This window comes from Anabrus simplex, chromosome 12 (genome assembly GCF_040414725.1).
Source record: "Anabrus simplex isolate iqAnaSimp1 chromosome 12, ASM4041472v1, whole genome shotgun sequence".
NCBI classification, from domain to species: domain Eukaryota; kingdom Metazoa; phylum Arthropoda; class Insecta; order Orthoptera; family Tettigoniidae; genus Anabrus; species Anabrus simplex.
This window is the reverse complement of record NC_090276.1, coordinates 53,938,919-53,961,156: the sequence shown is the minus strand read 5'-3', so window position 1 is coordinate 53,961,156 and position 22,238 is coordinate 53,938,919. Positions and strand designations below refer to the sequence as shown.

The 22,238-nt window shown below is 39.7% G+C and overlaps 1 protein-coding gene across 1 annotated transcript in view; it reads right to left on the bottom strand.

Annotated features, from left to right (window-relative positions):
• Positions 1-11,919: 11,919 nt before the first annotated feature.
• LOC136884307 (uncharacterized) overlaps positions 11,920-22,238 on the bottom strand; it is a 156,925-nt gene continuing 146,606 nt past the window's right edge. The window contains exons 3-5 of the mRNA XM_067156382.2: positions 21,684-21,767; positions 15,631-15,742; positions 11,920-12,089 (exon numbers count right to left, since the gene is read on the bottom strand). Of these exons, the coding sequence (XP_067012483.1) occupies positions 12,006-12,089; positions 15,631-15,742; positions 21,684-21,767 (280 nt within the window). The 3' untranslated portion in view covers positions 11,920-12,005. The remainder of the gene's footprint in view (positions 12,090-15,630; positions 15,743-21,683; positions 21,768-22,238) is intronic.

Genomic DNA, 22,238 nt, shown 5'->3' with positions numbered 1-22,238 from the left:
TGAATCCTGGTTGACCCTGGGTTTGTAATCTCAGAAATCATGCAATGTCAGGAAGGGCATCCAGATAAAACCAAAATGACCCTAGGTGGCTCCCCAGCAATGTCAGAAACAACCAGGATAAGCTGAAGAATGTTTTTAATACTCTTTTCTGAGAAGACTACCAATTTGCTAAGTAAAATGCATTTTCACATTTGTGAAGCAAATGTGATTGAGAGAAAAAAAGAAGAAGAAAAAAAAAAAGACAACACTTCAGATTCTGCAAAATCAATGACTATCTTTCATGTGTTGTTAATTTACAATTGCTGTTTTAACTCTCTACTGATGAGATATCCAGAGCAATTTTTATTGGAAGAAATGAAAGTTTACTGCAGTTTGGTTAACGACAATTCATTTTCATTTCCTTTCACTGAAATATAATGGTTATTTCTGCACCATCACTCTTCAGCATGTTGGCCCGCAGGGTAGGAGAGGTGGTGGTATCCAATTCCTAATTGCTAGAGTGCATGTCAAAAGCATGAATTCAATTCTGAGCTTCTCTGCAGTGTTCATATTGACTGAGGGTATGTGGTGCTGTTGTTAATCATTTGTCCGTCGGATGTATTTCTTAAGCCTTGAGCAGAAACTGCTGTGTTATTCGTCAGGAGTAGGCTATGTGCTGACAGCGGGTTTTACCCTCTCTCTACCACATTATCATCTCTCCCTCCAAGTGTGCAGGTCGCCATGCAGCATGCGAGCCGAGCGTGTCCTTGGACGCACCCGGCACTTTAATATTTTAAGACACTTAATTATTATGATTCTTCTGACACCCTTATCCAGGGGTACTCCACGGTTGGGCAGTAGATCACTTACCTCCATCCACTTGTGGAGATGCAAGAGATGCACATTTTTTTCTGGATACTCCTCTTTCATGGTCCACTTTGACACTTCATCCTCCTCCTCCTACTTTTTTTCCCTGGGTTGGGGCATTTATGGCACTTCTCCACCTTCTTCTCACCTTCCACCATTCCTCTTCCATCATTTTGTCCCATTTAAAGTTTCTTCTTCTTCCTCTTCTTGCATGCCTCTTTATTGTTCTAGGTCTCCATCTTGCTCTCTCTCCCTCGAACTCCATCTCTATCATCTGTTTTTGGGATTCGTTTCTCCTCCATCCTCTTTTTACATGTCCAAGCTAGTTTATTCCTATCAATTCTCTCATCTAGGTTTTTTATTCTGACTTTCTTCTTAGGTATTTCATTGAATTCTACTCTCCTCCCTACTCGTCACTGTCCAGTCTCAGCCGTATAAGTCAGTATGAGTGCAGAATACATTTTGTACATTATCTCTTTACACTTCCTTATTCCAGACAAGGTTTCTCACACTCTGGTAGGATGCACGGCCCTGTTGCACCCTCTTGCTAATCTCCATGTCCAGCCTTGTATTCTGCATTAATTCACTTCCTAGGTATTTGAAACTGTCAAGAGTTTCAAGGCTTTGAACACCAGTTGTCACAATGCCTTTTCACTGTCCTCTTGATATCACCATGGTCTTGATTTTCTCTGTGCTGGTTTTCATACCATACCTTTCAGTTTTCTTGTTCAGTGCATCAAGTTGTTTCTGAGGCAGTCCTCTTTATCCTGCTTCACTTTGACACTTCATACAAGCTATGATTACAGTGGGCTCATCACACCCAAATGCATTTTATACCAAATTGCCAAGTTTCAATGTGGCCATTCCTAACCTGGAGAACAGATGCTGCCTGCTGGGTTTCAGTGATATTTCGTCCCCTGGGAAATCAGCAAGTAATTAAATGGGTTCCTTTCCCTGAAACCTTTCGTCCTGTTCGAGAATCAGATCATTTCCCGTAGTGGATTACCCAGGCCAGACCCTAATTTTAATGATTGAAGTATTGTTCACCTCCCTCATTGGAAAGGGCTGTCTGGCGGAGGTGGTAAAGCTGTGCTCGGTTCACCTTGAAGGACACGAGTTTGATTCCCTATCTTATATCTTAAGAAGCAAGATGTTGGAAGTGTACATGGCCCTGACTAGAGCCTCCGTGGCTCAGACGGCAGCACGCTGGCCTCTCACCATTGGGTTCTGAGGTTCTAATCCCGGTGTTGGACAGGTTTTTCTCTGGTTACTCCCATTTTTCATTCTAGTTTCAATATAATTTCATTTCATCTGTCAGTCATTAATCATTGCCCCAGAGGAGCATGACAGGGTTCGTCGGCGGCTAAGTTCCTATCCCCGTCGCTAGATGGGGCTTCATTCATTCAATTCATGACCTAGTTAGCTGCCTCTGTGGATCCGTGGTAGAGTGTCGGCCTCCGGATCCCAAGATAGCGGGTTCAAACCCGGCAGAGGTAGTTGGATTTTTGAAGGGCGGAAAAAAGTCCACTCGACACTCCATGTTGTACGATGTCGGCATATAAAAGATCTCTGGTGATACATTTGGTATTTACCCGACAAAATTAATTAAATCTCAGCCATAGACACCCAAGAGAGATCCGGTTTACTCTGTCTGCCATCTAGTGGGCCTAGAGTAAAACGGAACGTCGAAATTGACGAGCAGACAGCCAGATGGCGTTAACTCAAAATGTCTGCACACGGTAGCTGAGGCCATACGATTATTATTATTATTATTATTATTATTATTATTATTATTATTATTATTATTATTATTATTATTATTATTATTATTATTATTATTATTATGACCTAGTTGAATTACTGGAAAGAGGCTGTGGATTTTTTCACACACTGGCCCTGAGGTTCACTCAGCCTGCACCAAACATGAGTACCCGGCTAATACTTGCGTGCAAAGGCGGCCGGGCGCAGAGCTGAAATAACCACTCTACACCTCCAAGTGCCGAGGTTAGAGATATTGGAAGCCTTTACCTTTCTAGGACCTTTAAGCCTTGTACGGAGATGACTTCTTTCCCCCTCCACTTGTAGATACAAACATTGTATGTACAGCTTCAGTTGTTTCTGAGAAAAGTGTACATGTGAGGTACTTAGAAACTTTATCTATTGTGCCATTGCCTTGGTTAGTTGCCATTCTACATTTTTTTTTTTAACCTTCCAGCTTGACTATGTTACCTCTATTCTGTGCATGTTTGATGATCTGATCTATGTGAATTTTTGTTAAACGACTTTTGGCTCAATGTGCGATGCCAAATCTTTACTGTGTATCTGATCTTTTATGAACATTTCCTTATTTCTCCTGTACACTTTCATTTTGTATATACATTTAGGATACACATCTTATTGTATTTTTATATGCAGACTTAATTAATTGTAAATATGTTTTGTAAATACCTTTGGAGAGATTGACAATAAAAGTAGTATTTTCTCTCGGTTTTGTTTTTAAATCCAGATGTGTTTCATTGTTCCCTGCAACCACTAAAATCTTACTGAAATGTTTTTTCCTTCCCATTAATAATAGTTCAGTCAGAGCGGAAATACTGAAAAGCGGTGGAGAAATGACTGTCCAGGCTTGAGTCCATGAATTGGTAAAGATTTGGGAAAACTGAAATGATCCCTGATGAGTGGAAACCGGCACTGATTCACTCAATACACGGAAAAAAAAAAAAATAACCCACAGATGTCAACAGTTATTGTGGCATCTCTATTTTACCAATAGCATATAAGATACTCGCAAAAGCCCTTCAGACCAGTCTACTGGGGCAAATAGATCACCAACTTGTGAGAGTTGATTTTCTATCCATATGTAGTTGCCAGTGGAACAATATTGACTTTTGTGAGATCATTTTAGGTGTCTACTAGCTGCAGAATTTGGTTTGTTGGGTTTCCGCATGTCGTCCTTCCATGCCAAATGCCCGGAGAATTTCATACGTCTTCTCCATGTGACTAAAGTGAATCGGTTGTGATATTTGAAGCCATTTCTTTTCAGTTTCAACTCGGTCAATGTACAGGATGACGCAAAAGTCCGTTAACATTTGACAGGATAATACTTCACGGAATATTGCAGGTAGAGAGGTAATACAAATGTAAAGAGGAGAAGAACTCCACCTAATCAATACTTGTTTATTACTGTTAATAAAAATACAGGACCGGTTTTGACCCTAGCGGGTCATCCTCAGCTGGACATACATATACATATAACACATCGGGCAATTGCAAACTTTACCATATCTAATAGGAATATCATGTGACGGTAACATGTCAGGTTGTACTCATGAGTAGGGCATTCGTCAAATTGGAAGTTAAGTATATGTTGTTATGCGTGAATGCGCATCTATGAAAAGTGAATACAGTATTCCTAAACTTAAAACTAACTATTCATAAAATAAAAGCAACATATGCGTAAAACACTTTCATGCTTGTGAATGTTTGGATTTATGGCTTGCACTGTTTCTTAATTCTTCATTTTGACTGCTGTCATTAAGTCTAGTTGTCCATAATTGTGCATTATATTAAGAACTCAATGGCTTAAATAGTAATATGAGTTACACTTTAAAATACCAATATCTCATTTTAAAGATTTTTGTCACCATATGTACACGAAGGATAAGAAACACTTTGCATCTCTAAAAAGCAAAATATTGACGTAGTGTGGATTCAGTTGAGGCTTGGACGGAAGTGTAGAAATTGCAGCTTGCCGTATATAAAATCCAGTTGTTTACATTAAAAGATGAGTCATAATGTCCTTTGCCGTATTAAGTAATGTTGTATTGCATTATACCAGAGTGGTGGCTCCTTCCTTTTTGTAGTTGTGTGATATTGTAAGAATTATCTGTGTGAGTGATACTAATATATTGAAGGAATGTCTTTGAGTCATGTGAAAGAATCTGTATGTGTACTTACTGATATTGTGATCTTGAGGTTGTGTATGGTTTGGGAGCACATTGTGTACTGCTTTGTGTTTGTCTAGGGCTAACGCCGTTTGCTGTGAAGGGGAGGGGAGGAGTGGGGCATGTCTTCTGATGGTTCTCTGGTGCGTGTCAAGTTTTGTTTATTGATCTCTTGAGTTAAGCATTTTTTAGGGAAGGAATGACTCTATTAAAGATGATATTTGTTTTTTCTATGATTTCGTTCATATTAACCCTTTCCACTTGCATTATTTGTAAGTCCTGATTTCTCCTAACTCGCATTTATTTCTGTCAGCATTCTTCATATTTTAAAACCTGGTATTATGCACTGGTTGTAACAATATATACAGGAAGGAACTACAAAATTAATTAATGTATGGTATTTACATTACCAAAATTGTTTTTCACTTTCCTACGGTATGTCTTTGTGTGGAAGCGTTCAAAGCGAATGCCTGGATGGAGCCCTGCTTCCTTATCCAACCAGTCTTCACTAAAATAATCCTGCATTTGTGCCTTACTGTTCATCCTTATGTTGATAATTATACCAAAAATGCCTTCAGCTCTTCTACTGTCACAGCTTTCCAAGAAAACCAGATAGATCTCTTCTGAAGTGGAGTATTTTGCTGTATTTTCATTTCAGCAAATTTGTTTGTCTTATGGACAATAGAGGTTACCAACTGATCAGTAAAAAATAGCTACCAGTACTCTAATTCTATTTTAGGTTTATTGCCACAACTTATGAATCCACTGACTAATCTGTAAGGAAATTTGGCTAATCCTGCATCACCCATTCTCCGCGATCTCCAAGGTATGCTTGAAGTCGGCACTGTATGACTGGAACCGGGACGAGTCACAGTACTATCGCCTTCTCCACGATTTCTTGCGACGCTGATATCAATATCATTTGAATCACTAATGGATATATCACTTTCATTGCCAGATTCAAAATTTTCATCACTTTCATGGTCACTATGATCAAAATCAGCCAAAATATATGCAAGTATCAGACTGTGCGCCGCCATGTTGTTTCACGCGACTGCTTTCCATTGTCAAGGAAACGGAGCAATTTTGCCAAGCAAAGAGAAACTAAAACACACCTATTTGGTTTCTTTTGGTTTGTGGAAGGGACCAGCACTTACGAAACGAAGTACAAAAGCCCTGGCATTCCAGGTAATCTAGCAACGAGCGGCGAAACATTGTCAGGGTCGACACACGAGCTATAACGCTAAGTGACAGCTGTCGATCTCAGTTCGACACATGAGCGGAAAGGGTTAAAATTAGGCTTGGAATATTGATCTAGGGTAATGTAAAATTCTTCTGTTCTGTTGAGCAAGGGGCCCTTGGGGTTTATATTCAGAATTTGCATGTCATTTTTGATATTTGTGAATTTGTGTTTATAATCTTCAATGTGTTGGCCTATGGAGGAAAAATGATTGTGTTTTATGGCATTTAGATGTTCATTATAACGGATTTGAAAGTTCCTGCCAGTACGTCCGATGTAGCTGGTGTCACAGTTGTTGCATTTTATCTGATATACCCCTGAATGGTTGCATTTATTATTACTGTTGATTGTTCTAGCCTTGTGTATGATATTGGTACTGTTGTGTATAGTTTTATATGTTATTTTTAAGTTGTATTTTTTGAAAATGTTGGTTATGGGATATATTTGTGTATTATTGAAGGTAAATAATACGTAATATTTCTTGGATTTTTCTGTTTTTGTTAATTTTGATTTGGGTTGAAATTTTATTTTACGAATAATTTTGTTAATCATTTCTTTCTTTCATTTCTTTCATGAATTAGTTGTAATTCTTTATTTAATTCTTCTGTTGTTAACGGTATGCCAAATGCTCTATGTATCATGCTATAGTATGCTGCTCTTTTGTGTATATTGGGATGAGTAGAATCCATTTTGATTGTATTAGAGGTGTGTGTGGGTTTTCTATATATTCTGTAAGGTAGGTGACTTTCATGTCTTGTTATGGATATGTCTAAATAGTTTAGGGTACGGTTGTTTTTTATTTCTTTAGTGAATTTTGTGTGTGGGTCTATTGTATTCAATTGGTTCAATATGTTGGTTTCATTGGTAAATGTATTATCAATGATAACAAAAATGTCATCAACAAATCGGCACCAGAAAAATATGTTATCTATTTTACTGATTGATTGATGCTCCAAATGATCTATGTAGATTTCGGCTAGTATGCCTGAGGCAGAAGATCCCATCGGTAGGCCTCGCTGTTGATAAATAGTATCGTGGAACTTAAAATAGTTGTTACTGATGGCAAATTTGAGTAGTTTTATAAACTCATCTATTTCTAAAGTGTGTAGATTACTGTAGTTTTTTAAATTGGATTCAATTATTTTTGTGATTTTCTGTGTAGGTATGTTAGGATACATTTTTGTTATGTTGAATGATGCAAGGATATGGTATTATTCAATCTTTAGTTCTTTCATAATATTGCAAAAATCTATTGAATTCCGTACTGTTTTTTTTCTGGCTAAGAATACATTGTGTTTTTTAAGGAATTTCTGAATAAATTGTGAAAGTTTACAGGTCGGGCTTGACCTGTACTTTATGATGGGTCTCATTCGTATGTGTATTTTGGGTAAGCTTTGGCGGTTGGTAATTGTGGGTTCATTACGATAAGTTTCGTGGATTCTTCTTCCACTAAAAGAAAATGTGTATTTTTTAGTAATGCTTTGAAATTTCTTTGTATATTAGTGGTTGGATCTTTGCGTTTGATATGAAAGGTACTATCTTGAAAACATTCTTTAGTTTTTGTTATATACTCGTCCTTGTCAATGATAACAGTAGTAGTACCTTTGTCGGCTTTGGTTATGGGTAGGCTGTTCTGTTTAATCTTGTCCTTGAGTTTTTTTAATATGTGAACTGTTGATAGTGTTTTTGTTATGACTATTGTCTTGAATTCTATTCATATATTATGGAAGTCTTTTTTTTTTTGTAATTTTGTATCTGGCTTCATCGCGTAATTCGAATGGGACTTTTTAAAATAGCGTTTTCGGTTTCTGTGATGATGGTTGTAATGTTTTTTCTCTACGTCACCTGTTTGCCGCCTGCCTCCATAGCTACGTGCTCTGCTTTCCTCCCTAACCAGTCGGGGCCCTTTTTCCCCCTTCCTTGACATCTGGCTCTCCTCGCCTTGCGGAGCGCTGGACGTTGACTTGACTTGGGAGCAGCGAGCTGGCTGGTCGCTAGCATCAGTAAGAGTGGGCTGATCCCGCTCGGGTCTCGAACTCATCAGCGCACATGCATGGAGGTAAGGTGTGGAAAAGTGAAAGCTTTCACACTTAGCTAGGGGATGAAAGGAGGATATTAAATACTTCCTTGTGAAGTGTACTGTAGTTCCATTTAAAATACTTACAGGGATTTTGGTTTGTGGCTTGCTCACTGTTCAACCGGCTGTTGGCTGAGTAGGTTTTATTCACCTGCAATTTTACAGAGTTGCAGTGTGGTGGCATTCTGGTTTTAAAAGAGAGTATTAATATCAAACAACAACCGTATCTGTTGAAGCAAATGCCACCAGGTGATATGTCTGGCTAGGCCCAGTCCTTATACTGTAAAATTCCACTACTATTCTGGAATTATCTAAATTAGAATTTCGTATGGTTTTGGGCCTTCGTTTTTGACCGAGGTTCTCGATCTTACGTATGTGTTATAAACCTTTTCCAGAAGCAACTGGTGCTAGATGATATTATGAACATGTTAGAAGCGCATCTCAAGTGTTGAAACTTACTTTCACAAAATTTATTGTAAAATTTTAATGCTGGTGTTCCTTGGGCACAACATCTGGAATTATGTATTATCCGTCTTAAGTTCTTATAAAATTTATATTCTTTTCCTTAATATTGTACATTGTATTAAGAAAAGGGAAATCCAAGAAGGGAACGCGAACTTAAATAAATATGATATTCCCTTTGATTCTGTGCTCTCATTGACCAGGTTCGGGGCCGGTTAGCAGGGTATAAGTTAGTACCAGCTAGTACATATGGTATAAAGGGAGTTGTCGTGAGAGAGGGCTTCAGATGTGCCTGCAATCGCGGCATGTTGATGTTACCAGAAAAAGGTACTTTAGTGAAGCTTTGTGTGCTTTATTTTGGTGTCAATAAAACCCCATGTCAGTACATTAAATTGTTCCTGTACTTCTTTCCCGTTTGTTCCCCAGACTAGCACATCATCTGCAGATAGTAATACTTATATCTCCCTATTCCCATGTGCTTTCTTTGACTCTTAACAATTTCATTCGTAACCATTAGAAACACAAGAGGTGAGAGCACAGCTGTAATTTGTTCAAAAAATATCAGCTAATATGACCTTCTCTGCTCATATTGAGTCGATAAAATCCTGAGCTGTGTGTTGTCTAGGCAATCTTTACAGGTTCACTAAAATTAATGATATTAAAGCCTTAAAATTATACCTTGACGCCTCTGTTCTCCACTTTTTTTTTCCTATTTGCTTTACGTCTCACTGACAGATAGGTCTTATGGCGATAATGGGACAGGAAGCTGCCTTAGCCTTAATTAAAGTACAGCCCCAGCATTTGCCTGGTGAAAAAGTGGGAAACCACAGAAAACCATCTTCAGGGCTACCGACAGTGGGGTTCGAACCCACTATCTCCCGGATGCAAGCTCACAGCTGCGCATCCCTAACTGCATGGCCAATTCGCCCGGTTGTTCCCCTATTTGGTCCTTATCTGCTATCACAAACATATCCCAACTAAATAGTATTTTTAATTTTTTCACTTTCATTGTCAAGACTCACAATCTTATTTTTAAGAACACAGCTAAATCTAACATCTTGAAACTACCTAGGTGTACTTGACCTGAGCAGCCATTTACAGTTCTCTGATCTTTGTTACCTTCATTAAATAATCAATGCAATACTCTTCCAAGATACTTCCCTATACACGATCCCCCTCCCGGCCAACACGCAACTGGCATACTCATCATGGGTCCTGTCCGCGCCTAACCTTACATCAACGCTGTATCTTCCACCGTCTCCCTACTCTTGGTAACTCACTTCCCGATCTTGACATATTTACATCCTTTGCATCCTTCAGATAAAAAATATTCCTTTGAAGCCCTCTCCAGGTTCATGATAATTGCATGGCGCTACATCTGGACTGCACGGAGGATGGTGCCATACCTCCCACTTGAATCGCTGCAGCAGTTCGATCATTTGGCGGACGACTATTCCGAAATGATGAGGAGGTGAAAGTACCTGTCTCCAGGTGGTTGCACAGCGCTGGAGATGATTTCTACGCATCGGGAATCGAAAAGCTGGTTAACGTTTCCGAGAAATGTTTATAGTCTCTTGGGGACTGTGTGGAAAAGTGAACTTACATTGTATGTTGTCATGGCTGTGTTGCCTATGTGTAGGTAGTTTCATAAATGGCCATGACTTGGAAGTGAAACTTACTTTTCGATTCACCCTTGTATGTAATAAATCGTATGAGCATGGAGAAGCAAACAGTACGCACACGATACTAATGATTGTATAAGGGGTTTCTTAAAATTAATATTGAACCGCGGATGGCAGCTACCGCTATGTTTGTCAACAAATGTTTTTCTAAACCTAATGAAGTCCAAAATTGCAATAAGAATTTACAAATCGTTCCCCGAGCCACCATCATCAAACCTGTGACTGATATATTTTGCAGTCCATATTTTTCTTTATAATACAAGACTGTAGGGTCATAAATACTCTTCTTCTCTAAATCGACTGCTTCTGGTTGACCAGAATGCGATTCAGATCACACCGTTGGGTCAATGATCATTCCGTTCTTGTTTTCCGGTTTAAAGGCAATGATAACTGTTAGCCTAGTGCTTCCATTTGCCGCCAATCCAGACACTTCCTCATAGACCATATAGCCTCGTTCTTTGAGGGCGCCAGCCATCACATGTCGACTATTCCTTAAAACGTCTCGGAAAGGACTAGCACCCAGGATATGGACATGGATAAGTATTCGTGCTCTCTGTCCTGGGACCTGCTCGGTAGGGAGTGAACTGCAACAACGTTAGTTGTCATCTTGATTGCTTCGCGCCATTCTGAACATGACAGACCATACAATGGCAAAAAATGAAAGTATCCTCCTATTCAATACATCATATATTCCGTCATTAGACGGAGTAAACAAGTTCAGACATGTTTCGGCTCGTTTGAGCCATCTTCAGTGAAAAAATTAGGGGGGTTGGAATAATTTACATAATATGAGTTGAAAAAATGCTAAAAAACATAATGAAAGCGCAAATGAAAAAATGTTTTTTAGCATTTTTTCAACTCATATTATGTAAATTATTCCAACCCCCCTAATTTTTTCACTGAAGATGGCTCAAACGAGCCGAAACATGTCTGAACTTGTTTACTCCGTCTAATGACGGAATATATGATGTATTGAATAGGAGGATACTTTCATTTTTCGCCATTGTAAAGTGAAAACCGTCAATACGGAATGATTCTAATATCTTGTAATGACAGACCATGGTGAACAGATATCCACTTATTAATTGGTGTGTATTTCTTAAATAATGTGACACCGTTACCTTTATGGGGCAGTTCACTCCAGTGCAAACATTCACGTTCTTGCAATTCGGTGCTAACCTTCCTGGTATCAGGAAACTTAGTGTGACTGTTGATGATTAGGTCAGTCGCTTCAATGCCAAGTTGATTATTCAAGAAGTCGGCCCTCCATTGGCTGCATCTAATAATTAATTAAATAAATAAATACCTTCTACAGATAAAGCAAAAAATAAAGGAATTCACTGCTATTTAATTTGTTTGTGTCAAGCAAAAGAGCCAGGACTTTATGGTATATATAAATAAAATACAATACACTACTGTTGAGGGGTAGTAGGTGAAGTAACTTTTTACCAGAATGATTTTAAAATGTATTATCCTTTTCATGTATGTTGGTTGGGGAGTTATTGCAGAGAACTTCTCAACTGTGGACCATTTTTACACTTTTAAATAAAATATTTGCTTTGAATACTCTCAGAAGAAGGGAAGGATTCAGAAACATTGGTGACTAAAGAGACGAAAAGGACTGGTAGTTTTAAGAACATGTAACTTTATTCATGTCTACATGAAGTACAGTTGTTGGCACACACACAGCTCAGACAGACAAACAAACAGAGAGGAGAGAATTCTCATTGTACTTCTAGGCGACTAACTGCTCCTCAGTAGTCGTAGGCTAGATCAGGGTCACGAGATCGTTTCCTGGAGTTGAAGTACCAGTCGAACAGCGAGTCTGGCTTTGAGTCCTGCAAACATATAACATATGCTAAAAGCTGCTAATACACAAAAATGAAAATCCACAGCTGTTTCCAGTCATTCAACGAGGTCAGAAATGGAAGCCCCCATCTAGCAGCGAGCATAGGAATTGTCTGCTGCTGAAGCTTGTCCCACTCTTCTGGGGCAAATACACATAGGCTACTATTACATTAGTTTAAATGTAAAAGAACCACGTAAAATGATATTAACTCCAATACAAGTCCTTGTAAATATAAAGGCAGTTATGAACTAACAGTACACTTTTCTTCAGGAGCACCAGGCAAGTTGGTTGTGCGGTTAGGGGCGCGCAGCTGTGAGCTTGCATCCAGGAGATAGTGGGTTCGAATCCCACTGTCAGCAGCCCTGAAAATGTTTTTCTGTGGTTTTGCCATTTTCACACCAGGCAAATGCTGAGGTTGAACCTTAATTAAGGTCACGGCTGCTTCCTTTCTGCTTCTAGGTCTTTTCTATCCCATATCCGCCATGTCGCCATAAGACCTATCTGGGTCGGTGCGACATAAGCAAATTAAAAAAAAAATCTTCATTAGCATAGGATACTATGGTTCAAATCCCGGTCACTCCATGTGAGATTTGTGCTGGACAAAGCGGAGGCAGGACAGATTTTTCTCCAGGTACTTCGGTTTTCCCTGTCATCTTTCATTCCAGCAACACTCTCCATTAACATTTCATTTCATCTGTCAGTCATTATTCATTGCCCCAGAGGAGTGCGACAGGCTTCGGCAGCCGGCACATCTCTTATCCTTGCTGCTAGATGGGGCTTCATTCCATTCCTGACCTGGTCGAATGACGGGAAACAGGCTGTGAATTTTCATTAGCATAATGTCAGCTGTTGGCTGAGTGCCTAGTGAGTGGTTGTAAAAGTTGAGATACAAGTTGCTGTGGAAAAGGAGTGGGCATCTCAGACACATTCTGAGGCCTTCCTTGTGCTCAGGTGGCTAGCACTATACAATCCACCATGGTCCCTAACCTGTTAGAGGAAAGATTCTCACTGGGACTGTGTGTAAGTAGGGTACCATCTTTCAGAGTATTTACAGAGCTCGGAATATTTTAAGCAAGCCTTGGACCTTTGGGAGTAAAGGAGTCCCACATCTGTTTGACAGGCGAGGGACTCCGTGGAAACAACTTTGTGAATGAAATGGAATTCTATGAGGAGCCATCAGTATTAGTGGGGTTTATGGAAGAAATAAAGTAGAACTGGCCGAGACAGCAAAGAGGATGCATGTGGACGTGTTAGGAGTTAATACTATTCGGGTAAGGGGAGATGGGGAATATAAAGTGTTCCTGATGGGTGTTAAAGAGGGAAGGGCAGAATGTGGTGTAGGACTGTTCATCAGGAATACTATTGCATGCAACATAGTCTCTGGTAGGCACAGAAATGAATGAATGATGTGGGTAGATTTGGCAGTTGGATGAATTAGAACGAGAATTGTCTCGGTCTGTTCACCATGTGAGGGTGGAGATGAGGAGGAAGTTGACAAGTTCTATGAAGCACTGTGTGACATTGTACTCAAAGTCAACAGCAAGGATAGGATAGTCCTAATGGGCGATTTCAATGTGAAATTTGGAAATAGAACTGAAGGATACAAGATTTTGATGGATACATGTGGTTGAAGATATGGAAGCTAACAAGAATGGAAAGTGTTTACTGGACTTGTATGCTAGTATGGGATTAGCAGTAATGATACATTCTTCTAGCATAAGGCTGTTCACTGCTACACATGCGAGGGTAGGGGCACCAGATCCATAATAGATTACTTGATGACGATGCTGATGCTTGCTGTTTAAAGGGATGTAACAACTAGGTCACTGAACCCTAGACTCTATCATAAACTACCTTGAATTCAGGAAATCTGTTAGGAATGTGCAGGTGTTCAGCAGGGATTTTTCAATGATATCACTGCTATCTAATCTGTAGTGAACTGAGTATCTCTAGGTGTAGAGTAGAAAAAGTGAAGGTTGTATGCTGGCATGTTGACATTCTTAAGAAATATTCTGAAAACATGAACCCAGTTTTCTTGAACTGTCCTATAGTATGAAGCACAAACTGGAATTTATTGTCAGTTTTGATCAAATCCGGGTCTTTTATACGTTCTGAAAAGCACTTTTGAGACATCGCGATAGATAAACATCTGTGATCCGGAACTGCCCTGAAAAATCGAAACTTATAGCAATCCTCCTGTTTTCTCACCATCTTTCAAGCAAAAATACAATGTCCAGAATGTATTCGCAGAGTGACTAGAGGCTTAGAATGAATCGTTTGGTAGTCATCAACCCCTCGTGATTGGGTCCCACTGACATTTCTTATTACACTGTTGGTGTAACACTTTCGAGCCGCTCCCACATTCGTCAGCTAATATTACTGTTTGTCTAAGGCTCGCATTACACTATCAAACCACTTGGATTCAAAGAAATTGGATAATCTTCGATAAAATAACTTGGATGAAAACCATGTTATATTTGATCAAATATTTCGTGATGAAGGTGAAAGATGACTTGGTAAAAATAGCTAAAAAAATTGGAGCGTCGCTGTATGAGGAGTACGATTTCCTGTATAACGCGAAGTCAACACATTATAAAACAGTGAATTGCGATTAAAGAAGTACAGCGATTTGGAAAATGAACTTGAGGATCATTTGCCGGGATTTATGGTTGAAGATGTGGAACAATAATGAAGTGGTCTCAGGACCCAATACTTGGCAGTAATTGTTGAGGATCTAACCAGCCTCTGGGCAGATGAAGTATTAATGAAAGGAAGATTTTAAATGGAGATCTTAAACGTGGTTTGTTCCTGCAGCCAACAATCTGTCCTTGTAAAAGTTTTGGAGGGATATCCCAATTTGCAACAACTGTCTTCAATGAATGGAAGCACAGAAATGGTCGCGATTACCGTACGTGTAAATGTTTAAAAGACGGGGCAGTGAGTTGTGTAGAGTTGGCAGCGGTCTGGTCTCTCTGTTGGAATTCTTCTCCTTCTTTAATGGTTTTAATGTTTGATATTTTACCGTGGAGGTGCTCTATTACGTTATTCATTATATAAAACTAATGGCATTTGCACTTTGGGCTTACGGAGTTTAAGGAAGGGGGGTGCAAAATTATTTGGGCCCAGAGGTGTTGAAGTAGGTAAATTTGGCCTTGCTGACGAGATAAAATCCTATGGATGGATTTTCACTACCGCTGGTACTATATTTTAATTGATTGTGTTCAAAGGGTCTGCTATTTGTTTTCTTTCCACCATATTTTAATTTTAATAACTCCAGTTTTTTTCAAATTTTGTTTTTATTTGATAGTTGGATGAATCCATTGGTAGAAAAGCGGGTCCAAATCACGGCATGTTCAAAGCCGTCTTTGGTCGAATCCTGAGACCTCGCGTCTTGCGCTGCTCTGATCTTTGTATAAAATATAATGTTTAGCCCTTGGTGCGGATACCTTTCCGTAGGTATATGAATCTTGAATGGTTCGTTTTTGGCACTAGCTCGAGAAGGAAGAATTCTGGGTTCAGTAGACACTCACCTGTTGCGATGCTACAGCGGCCGCTGTCCATGGAGCTACAGGCGTCAGCTGTTCACGAGTAGGTGGGGAGCTGGGGTACAAACCGAGAGCTTCTTCTAGGGCACTCAGTTTCCTGGAACATCAATAATTAAAGTAAGCTTTAACATCGACTGGAAGGTTACGTAGTTGACTTATTCCTACTGTGAATTGAATTTTTCTGGCCAGTCTCAACGTGTCTTCCAAATCACGTACCGGTAATTTTGTGCTCTATTAAATGTTACAGTACTCCTGTTTTTTTCTTAAGATTAGTTTCAAACAGCTCACCATTATGTTATCCGTCTACTTCAGATATGGAACATGGATGTTTAAATCAGAAGCTCCCTTGTTCTGTTGACTGAATGACAGCTTTTGTTGTCACGTACAGTAACTGACCGGCGCTTTATGTCCGAACACGAGACATTATCGGACCGGAGTGGAGCGCATTGCAATAAAATAAGCTCAGCAAATAGTAATATTTGCCTGGAGAGATTTTTTAAATCTCTCCTATAGATCTGCATGTCCCAGGACTGAAACCTGGTCCCTTTACATGTATGTATCGAAGCTAGGGGACTTTTCGAGGAAAGAGAAACTCACCTAAGGTAAGTCTCTGCATCGGGGATAAATTCCTATCCGTTTATGGATTGAATACATAATCGGAATACTACTTCAACACATATCCGTTTATTTTATTATATAAAAGCCACGGCTCTCGGGATTTTCGCCTGGTGGCCAAGTTTGAAATTAACGTAATGCCGCGATCATGAGGACCGGCAGGGATGCGATCTTGCACACCTAGAGCTGTCTTATTAATGTAGCGGCATGTGGCTGACATCTGTAGGGAAATTCGTGAATCGTGGAGAGTTTTGTCATTATGGATATGATCCTGTTCTGAAGCACTTGTAGCGCTCTCACATAGGTTTTAGGGATACTGTATATCCCCAGGTTTCGCAGCCGTACAGCAGAACAGACCTAATGCAGGCTATGTATAACCTCGTTTTGTGTCGAACAGGCACATGCGTTTCTCTCAATAGAGGATACAGAGCGCACATACGACCTTTCGCTCTGACGATATTCTGTGCAATGTGATCTCGTGAAAAAGACGTTGTAGAAGCAAGTTAAAACATTAGTGTTGTAGGCCTAATCTAATTACAAAGCTTGGATTGTTAGTTACCGTAATTGTCTTCGGGCTGGGAGTTAGCCGAAAATTTGCGTGACGTGACAAAATGTGTAACGGAAGTGACGTCACAAAATGTTTTACCTAGCAACAGTGACCTTGAGAGGTGCACGGGCTGTAGATTTGTATAATAAAAACATCTTTGTACCCATCTCTATGAAATGATACAAATAAATAGTCCGTTATCAATATTTGAGTTTCATTTATTGAAAGGCATATTCATCATCATTAGCTTTTCACAAAGGGAAAAGTATCTTAATCTCTAACTCACCCTCATCAAGTGAATTGTTTTCAAAAATATGCAAGTAAATTTGTCCGTTACATGATAAAAGCACAGAATCATGTATATCTTCTTGGGCTTAGAGTGAGTACAGATTCTTTGGGTTGTTCCCCTCTTAGTAGCCTCTTACGACATGCAGGGGTACAGATATTGAATGCATCCTTTCACACCACCCACAGGAGAGATAAAGAGTTCCGATAAATAGAAAAAAAATAAAAATGTATCATCATGTTCTACGTCCAACAATATGGCAGCTGATCCAGCACACGACATTCCCATGCCATGTCACAAGTTAGCACTACCTACATACCTGCCAACCCTTCCGATTTACCCGGAAACTTCCTGTTTTTTAAACTCATTTTCCGATTTTTTTAACTTCTTCCTATTTTTGACCAATGTAACCTTCAGTACGATCTATACTCTTCCCCTAGGTTAAAGGATAAATTCTTATGTGCTTGTGTAATTTACTCAACCTCATTTTCAAGCGTGTAATTCAGAGGGTCCCGGGTTCGATTCCCGGCCGGGTCGGGGATTTTAATTGCTTCTGATTAATTCTTCTGGTTCGGGGACTGGGTATTTGTGCCCGTCCCAACACTCTCCTTTCCATATTCACACAACACACTACACTACCAATCACCACAGAAACACGCAATAGTGATTACATACATCCATATAGGGTTGGCGTCAGGAAGGGCATCCGGCCGTAAAACAGGTCAAAATCCACATGTGCGACTTAATTCGCACCCGCGACCCCACAGGTGTTAGGGAAAGAAGAAGAAGATGATTTTCAAGCGTGTAATTATTTGATGCTTTATTTCGCGAGTGTATCGTGTTTTCCGGCTCACTACAGCAGTGCGTGTGCGTTACAGCTGGGGATTCGGGACGGCAATCAACCTACAAGCAAGAGAGCTTGCGCGCGAAGTTGACTCAGTTAATCGGGACGAAAGAATGAGTTTCTTATTGTGTGATTCGTGCGCTGATCACATCGTTTTTGTGCGCAGTTTCGTTGGAGTTGTAGGGCACTTGTTTTTCTTGCGTTTCTGTGCTTCCCCCCCCCCCCCCCCTGTCAAAGTTAATAGTGTATGGGACATATTGAATTGGTTTGTATGTTGTAGTTTCGCGTATTACGGTGCATACTTCTAATGAGTTGAATGTATTTCAGGAAGTTGTGTCGGTGACAGTTTCTGGTATTTTCGTTATGGCCAAAAATAGGCCTATAAGAAATCTTATCTCCAAGTGTTCAGAGATACCGTGTGTCGGTGTGATATAAATATTATTCGTATATAAGTGTCATAAATGAGAATGATTAGGTACATTTTCTTGTAACGATTTTTATGTTTTCTAAGTTTGAGATTTTAAATTTAATGGTCAATTCGCCATTGTAACTGCAGATATGTATGCCTTTTATCGTGTCCTTTTTTCACCTAGACCATAGCGCAATATATGTAAAGAAATCCAAGAATTAAAATATCTTCCTATTTTTGATTTCCAAAAGTTGGCAGGTATGCGGTATCAAAATCTACGTCCAACAAAATGGTCGCTGATTTACCACACACTTTTATGGCCATAAACTTTCGCAAGATAGGTATTATGAAAAAAATTCTGGGACTTTGCTGTGACCTAAACGATACGCCAGTTAAAGACAGTGGAAACACGTTTAAAACAATTCGTCATTTGTATCTACTGTATATGGAAGGCAGAGTTCTGGCACATGAGAATAACGTGAGGAACAAGATGACGAAGAGTGGTTGCCTGGTTACTGCGTTATCGGTTTTCTGCCCACGCTGAATTGATACATGTATCAACCCATGAAGTGACAACATTTATTGAATGTTACAGAAACTCATTAAAAAATTTATAATTGTAACTTTTTTTGATGATAATAATAAATAAATAAAATCATGAATAAAAATATAAAAATAAAATTACTCAAAAACTTAATAAAATTAATAAGCATAATTAACCGAAATGTCCGTAGTATGGGCGCCAGAGTTCACCAGAATGGATCCCTCGAATTTAGATAAGAGCATGATAAACTTTATATCCCAGGGCGTGTACATAATGCTGCGTACTGGTACATCTGCTGCAGGCCTTACCTAACCTCCTGAAAACGACTAATTAGGTAGGAACTGCACCTAGGTTCATCAATAACACTGATTCTAAAATAGCTAACTATATTCTTGACAAATTCCGTGCATGAGCACCTCATCAACATACAACATTATACATATAATACACACATAAAATATTGCTGGAAGACTCCATATTTACAACAACAACAATAATGAAAATCGTGGGAAAACGAAAGCGAGAACTAAGCTACCATTTGTAGATGGTCCGATGAACAATGTACATGTATGAAGATAAATACCCTTCACTGTCTCTTTATCAATTCGACTTACCGATTCTCATAATCGGCAGTTATCACATCACACAGATACTGTACCTTGTACTACTGTGTTCACATATTTTAACACTTGTTGTAAAGATATATACACACGTCTGTCGATCCTCAACATAAATTTATGGAAAGTCTGAGATAGCTTTCACCAACATATAATGCTAGGCCGCCACAAGTGCTACCATACTTAATGCGCAAGCACTCTCCACAATCAACCACTTTCCACGAACATAACAAGACTACGCTCCACGAACGTTTGAAGTCCAGTCCATTGCAGCCGTGTCACTGCAGTACCGTGTATCAGCACTACTTCCTTCCCGTAGTTGTAGTTCAGTTGTAGTTCTCTTCCTTCTCGTTCCTTTACAATCACCTCTACAATCACCCTTACAATGTTCCAGGTTGCCGCCGTATGATCAACCTTTATAGACATAACCATCCCCCTCCTCTCAGATGATACGTCTGGATTGGTGCTTGCCAGCCAATCATGAGTGATCTCAAGTCAAGACCAAGCCCTGAACTACTTCTTCCTCCCAAGACAATAACAAACTCTGGGGTATATTCCATGTGGCACCAAATTTTCCTAATACAACAACAAGCTCATCTCATCAGGCTGGGATATATACATGACTCATGAATTTCCCGACACAAGTACATCACACCAAACACTGGGGTAGCCATATGACTCATTCAAATTACCAGAGTTATTAAAGCAATGTTTTCCCACTCGTGCAAAACAAATTACTCATACCTACATATGTGGATATCTTCCAGCTTACCAATATAAATGGCAAAATATATAAATGAAATACTGATAATAATAATAATAATAATAATAAATCGAATACTGACAATAATATATCTAACTTCTACATATAATTCTGGGGTGTGATATACAGCATGTACTATCACATAATAAAAGTAATTTTTGGAAAAAAACCCAAGTTTTATGGGTTTAAAATACTTCTAGAGGTATAGTGAGATTATCATAATAATTATAACTTGTGCATTCTAAACTTCTGTAGCAGGAGTACAATAACCATAAGCAACTATTAGAGCATTTTCTATGGTGTGCACGTACAAGTCCCCATAAGCCCACGGCTGCTTCCTTCAGTGTCCTATCCTTTTCCTATCTCATCGTCGCCGTCGAAGAGCGCTTTTTAATCATTGTTAAAAGAGAGAGAGAGCCGGCCCCGTGGTGTAGGAGTAGCGTGCCTACCTCTTACCTGGAGGTTCCGGGTTCGATTCCCGGTCAGGTCAGGGATTTTTACCTGGACCTGAGGGCTGGTCGCTTGGTAGGCCAAGGCCTTTCAAGGGCTGTAGTGCCATGGGGTTAGGTTTCTTTTTTAAGAGTGAGTGAGAGAGAGAGAGTGTGTGTGTGTGTGTGTGTCAAGAAACCCTTACTAATCCGAGATAAGGTAAAAAATTTCAAGTGTACAGACAAGATAATTATTTTATTTATGTATGTAGTGCGGCATAAATTAGCAGAGTTATCTTGATGACACGTGTCTTCAGGTTAACTTTCAAACATTTATCTATTTAATTCCGTCGCTAAGGCTAACCGTTCGTGATGAACTAGTCTGGCGATTGAAAGCACGAGATGATTAGAGAGAGACAGGAAACAAAAGGCTGTTACTTGGCTCAAAATGACGTCCAATTTGCTGGCACGTAGCGCGCACGACTCCCCCAAGGCTCCTATGTTACACGTGTTTTCCAGTTCGCTGTGGTGGGAAGAATATCAACTGGTCGTACGGTTCATCCGATCCGCTCTGCATTTGGCATAATGCTTGTATATGTAGGTGTCTTCGCACTGCGCTATGTTGCTTGATTCAGGGGTCCTTGGACATTGGTGTCGCGTTAGAGATTCGTAGGTGTTGGCATAGGAAGTTACTAGTATTTTCACAGATGATAGTCTCTATAATACTTCTCAAATTGAATACCCGTTAAAATATTGTCTGACGCTGGGTTAGCCTGTTCAAGGCCGTTGGTGGAAAAAGGAAATAAAAAAAGTGTCAAATTTCCCTTCGAGAAAAATCGAGGTAAAGCCTGCATAGCAATTAGCGGAGTGTGGTCATTCTTGGTTGAAAATAAGTGTGTGATTGGACCATCCTGAATTAAATTAGATCGATACAATAAGTAATAAAAATATTAAGATATGCTTGTGTTATTCTGGATCATATCACCTGTCATTCTCCACGATGTAGCTGGGTGGGGCGTAGGCTCTTTTGGCAGCTACACCTCGGCACATCGGCGCGAACACGAACTTCCTGAAACAGTCATTGTTGTGATCAGTACTATCAACTTTAATATAAGTACATTCTCTTTTAATTTCTCCTTAATACAACAATGTAAAACATACTCAGATACAAATCGAAATTGGATGACACTTTATAAATGACTGAACAACAGTAATGAAAGTAATGTCCGACTCCTTGGCTGAATAGTCAGCGTTGAGGCCTTCAGTTCACAGTGTCCCGGTTCGATTTCCGGGTCGGGGATTTTTTGCTAGTTGCTTTACGTCGCACCGACACAGATAGGTCTTATGGCGACGATGGGACAGGAAATGGCTGGGAGTGGGAAGGAAGCGGCCATGGCCTTAATTAAGGTACAACCCCAGCATTTGCCTGGTGTGAAAACGGGAAACCACGGAAAACCATTTTCAGGGCTGCCGACAGCCGACTACCAACCAACACAGAAATACGTAGTAGTGATTACATCTCTCCATGTGGAGTTGGCGT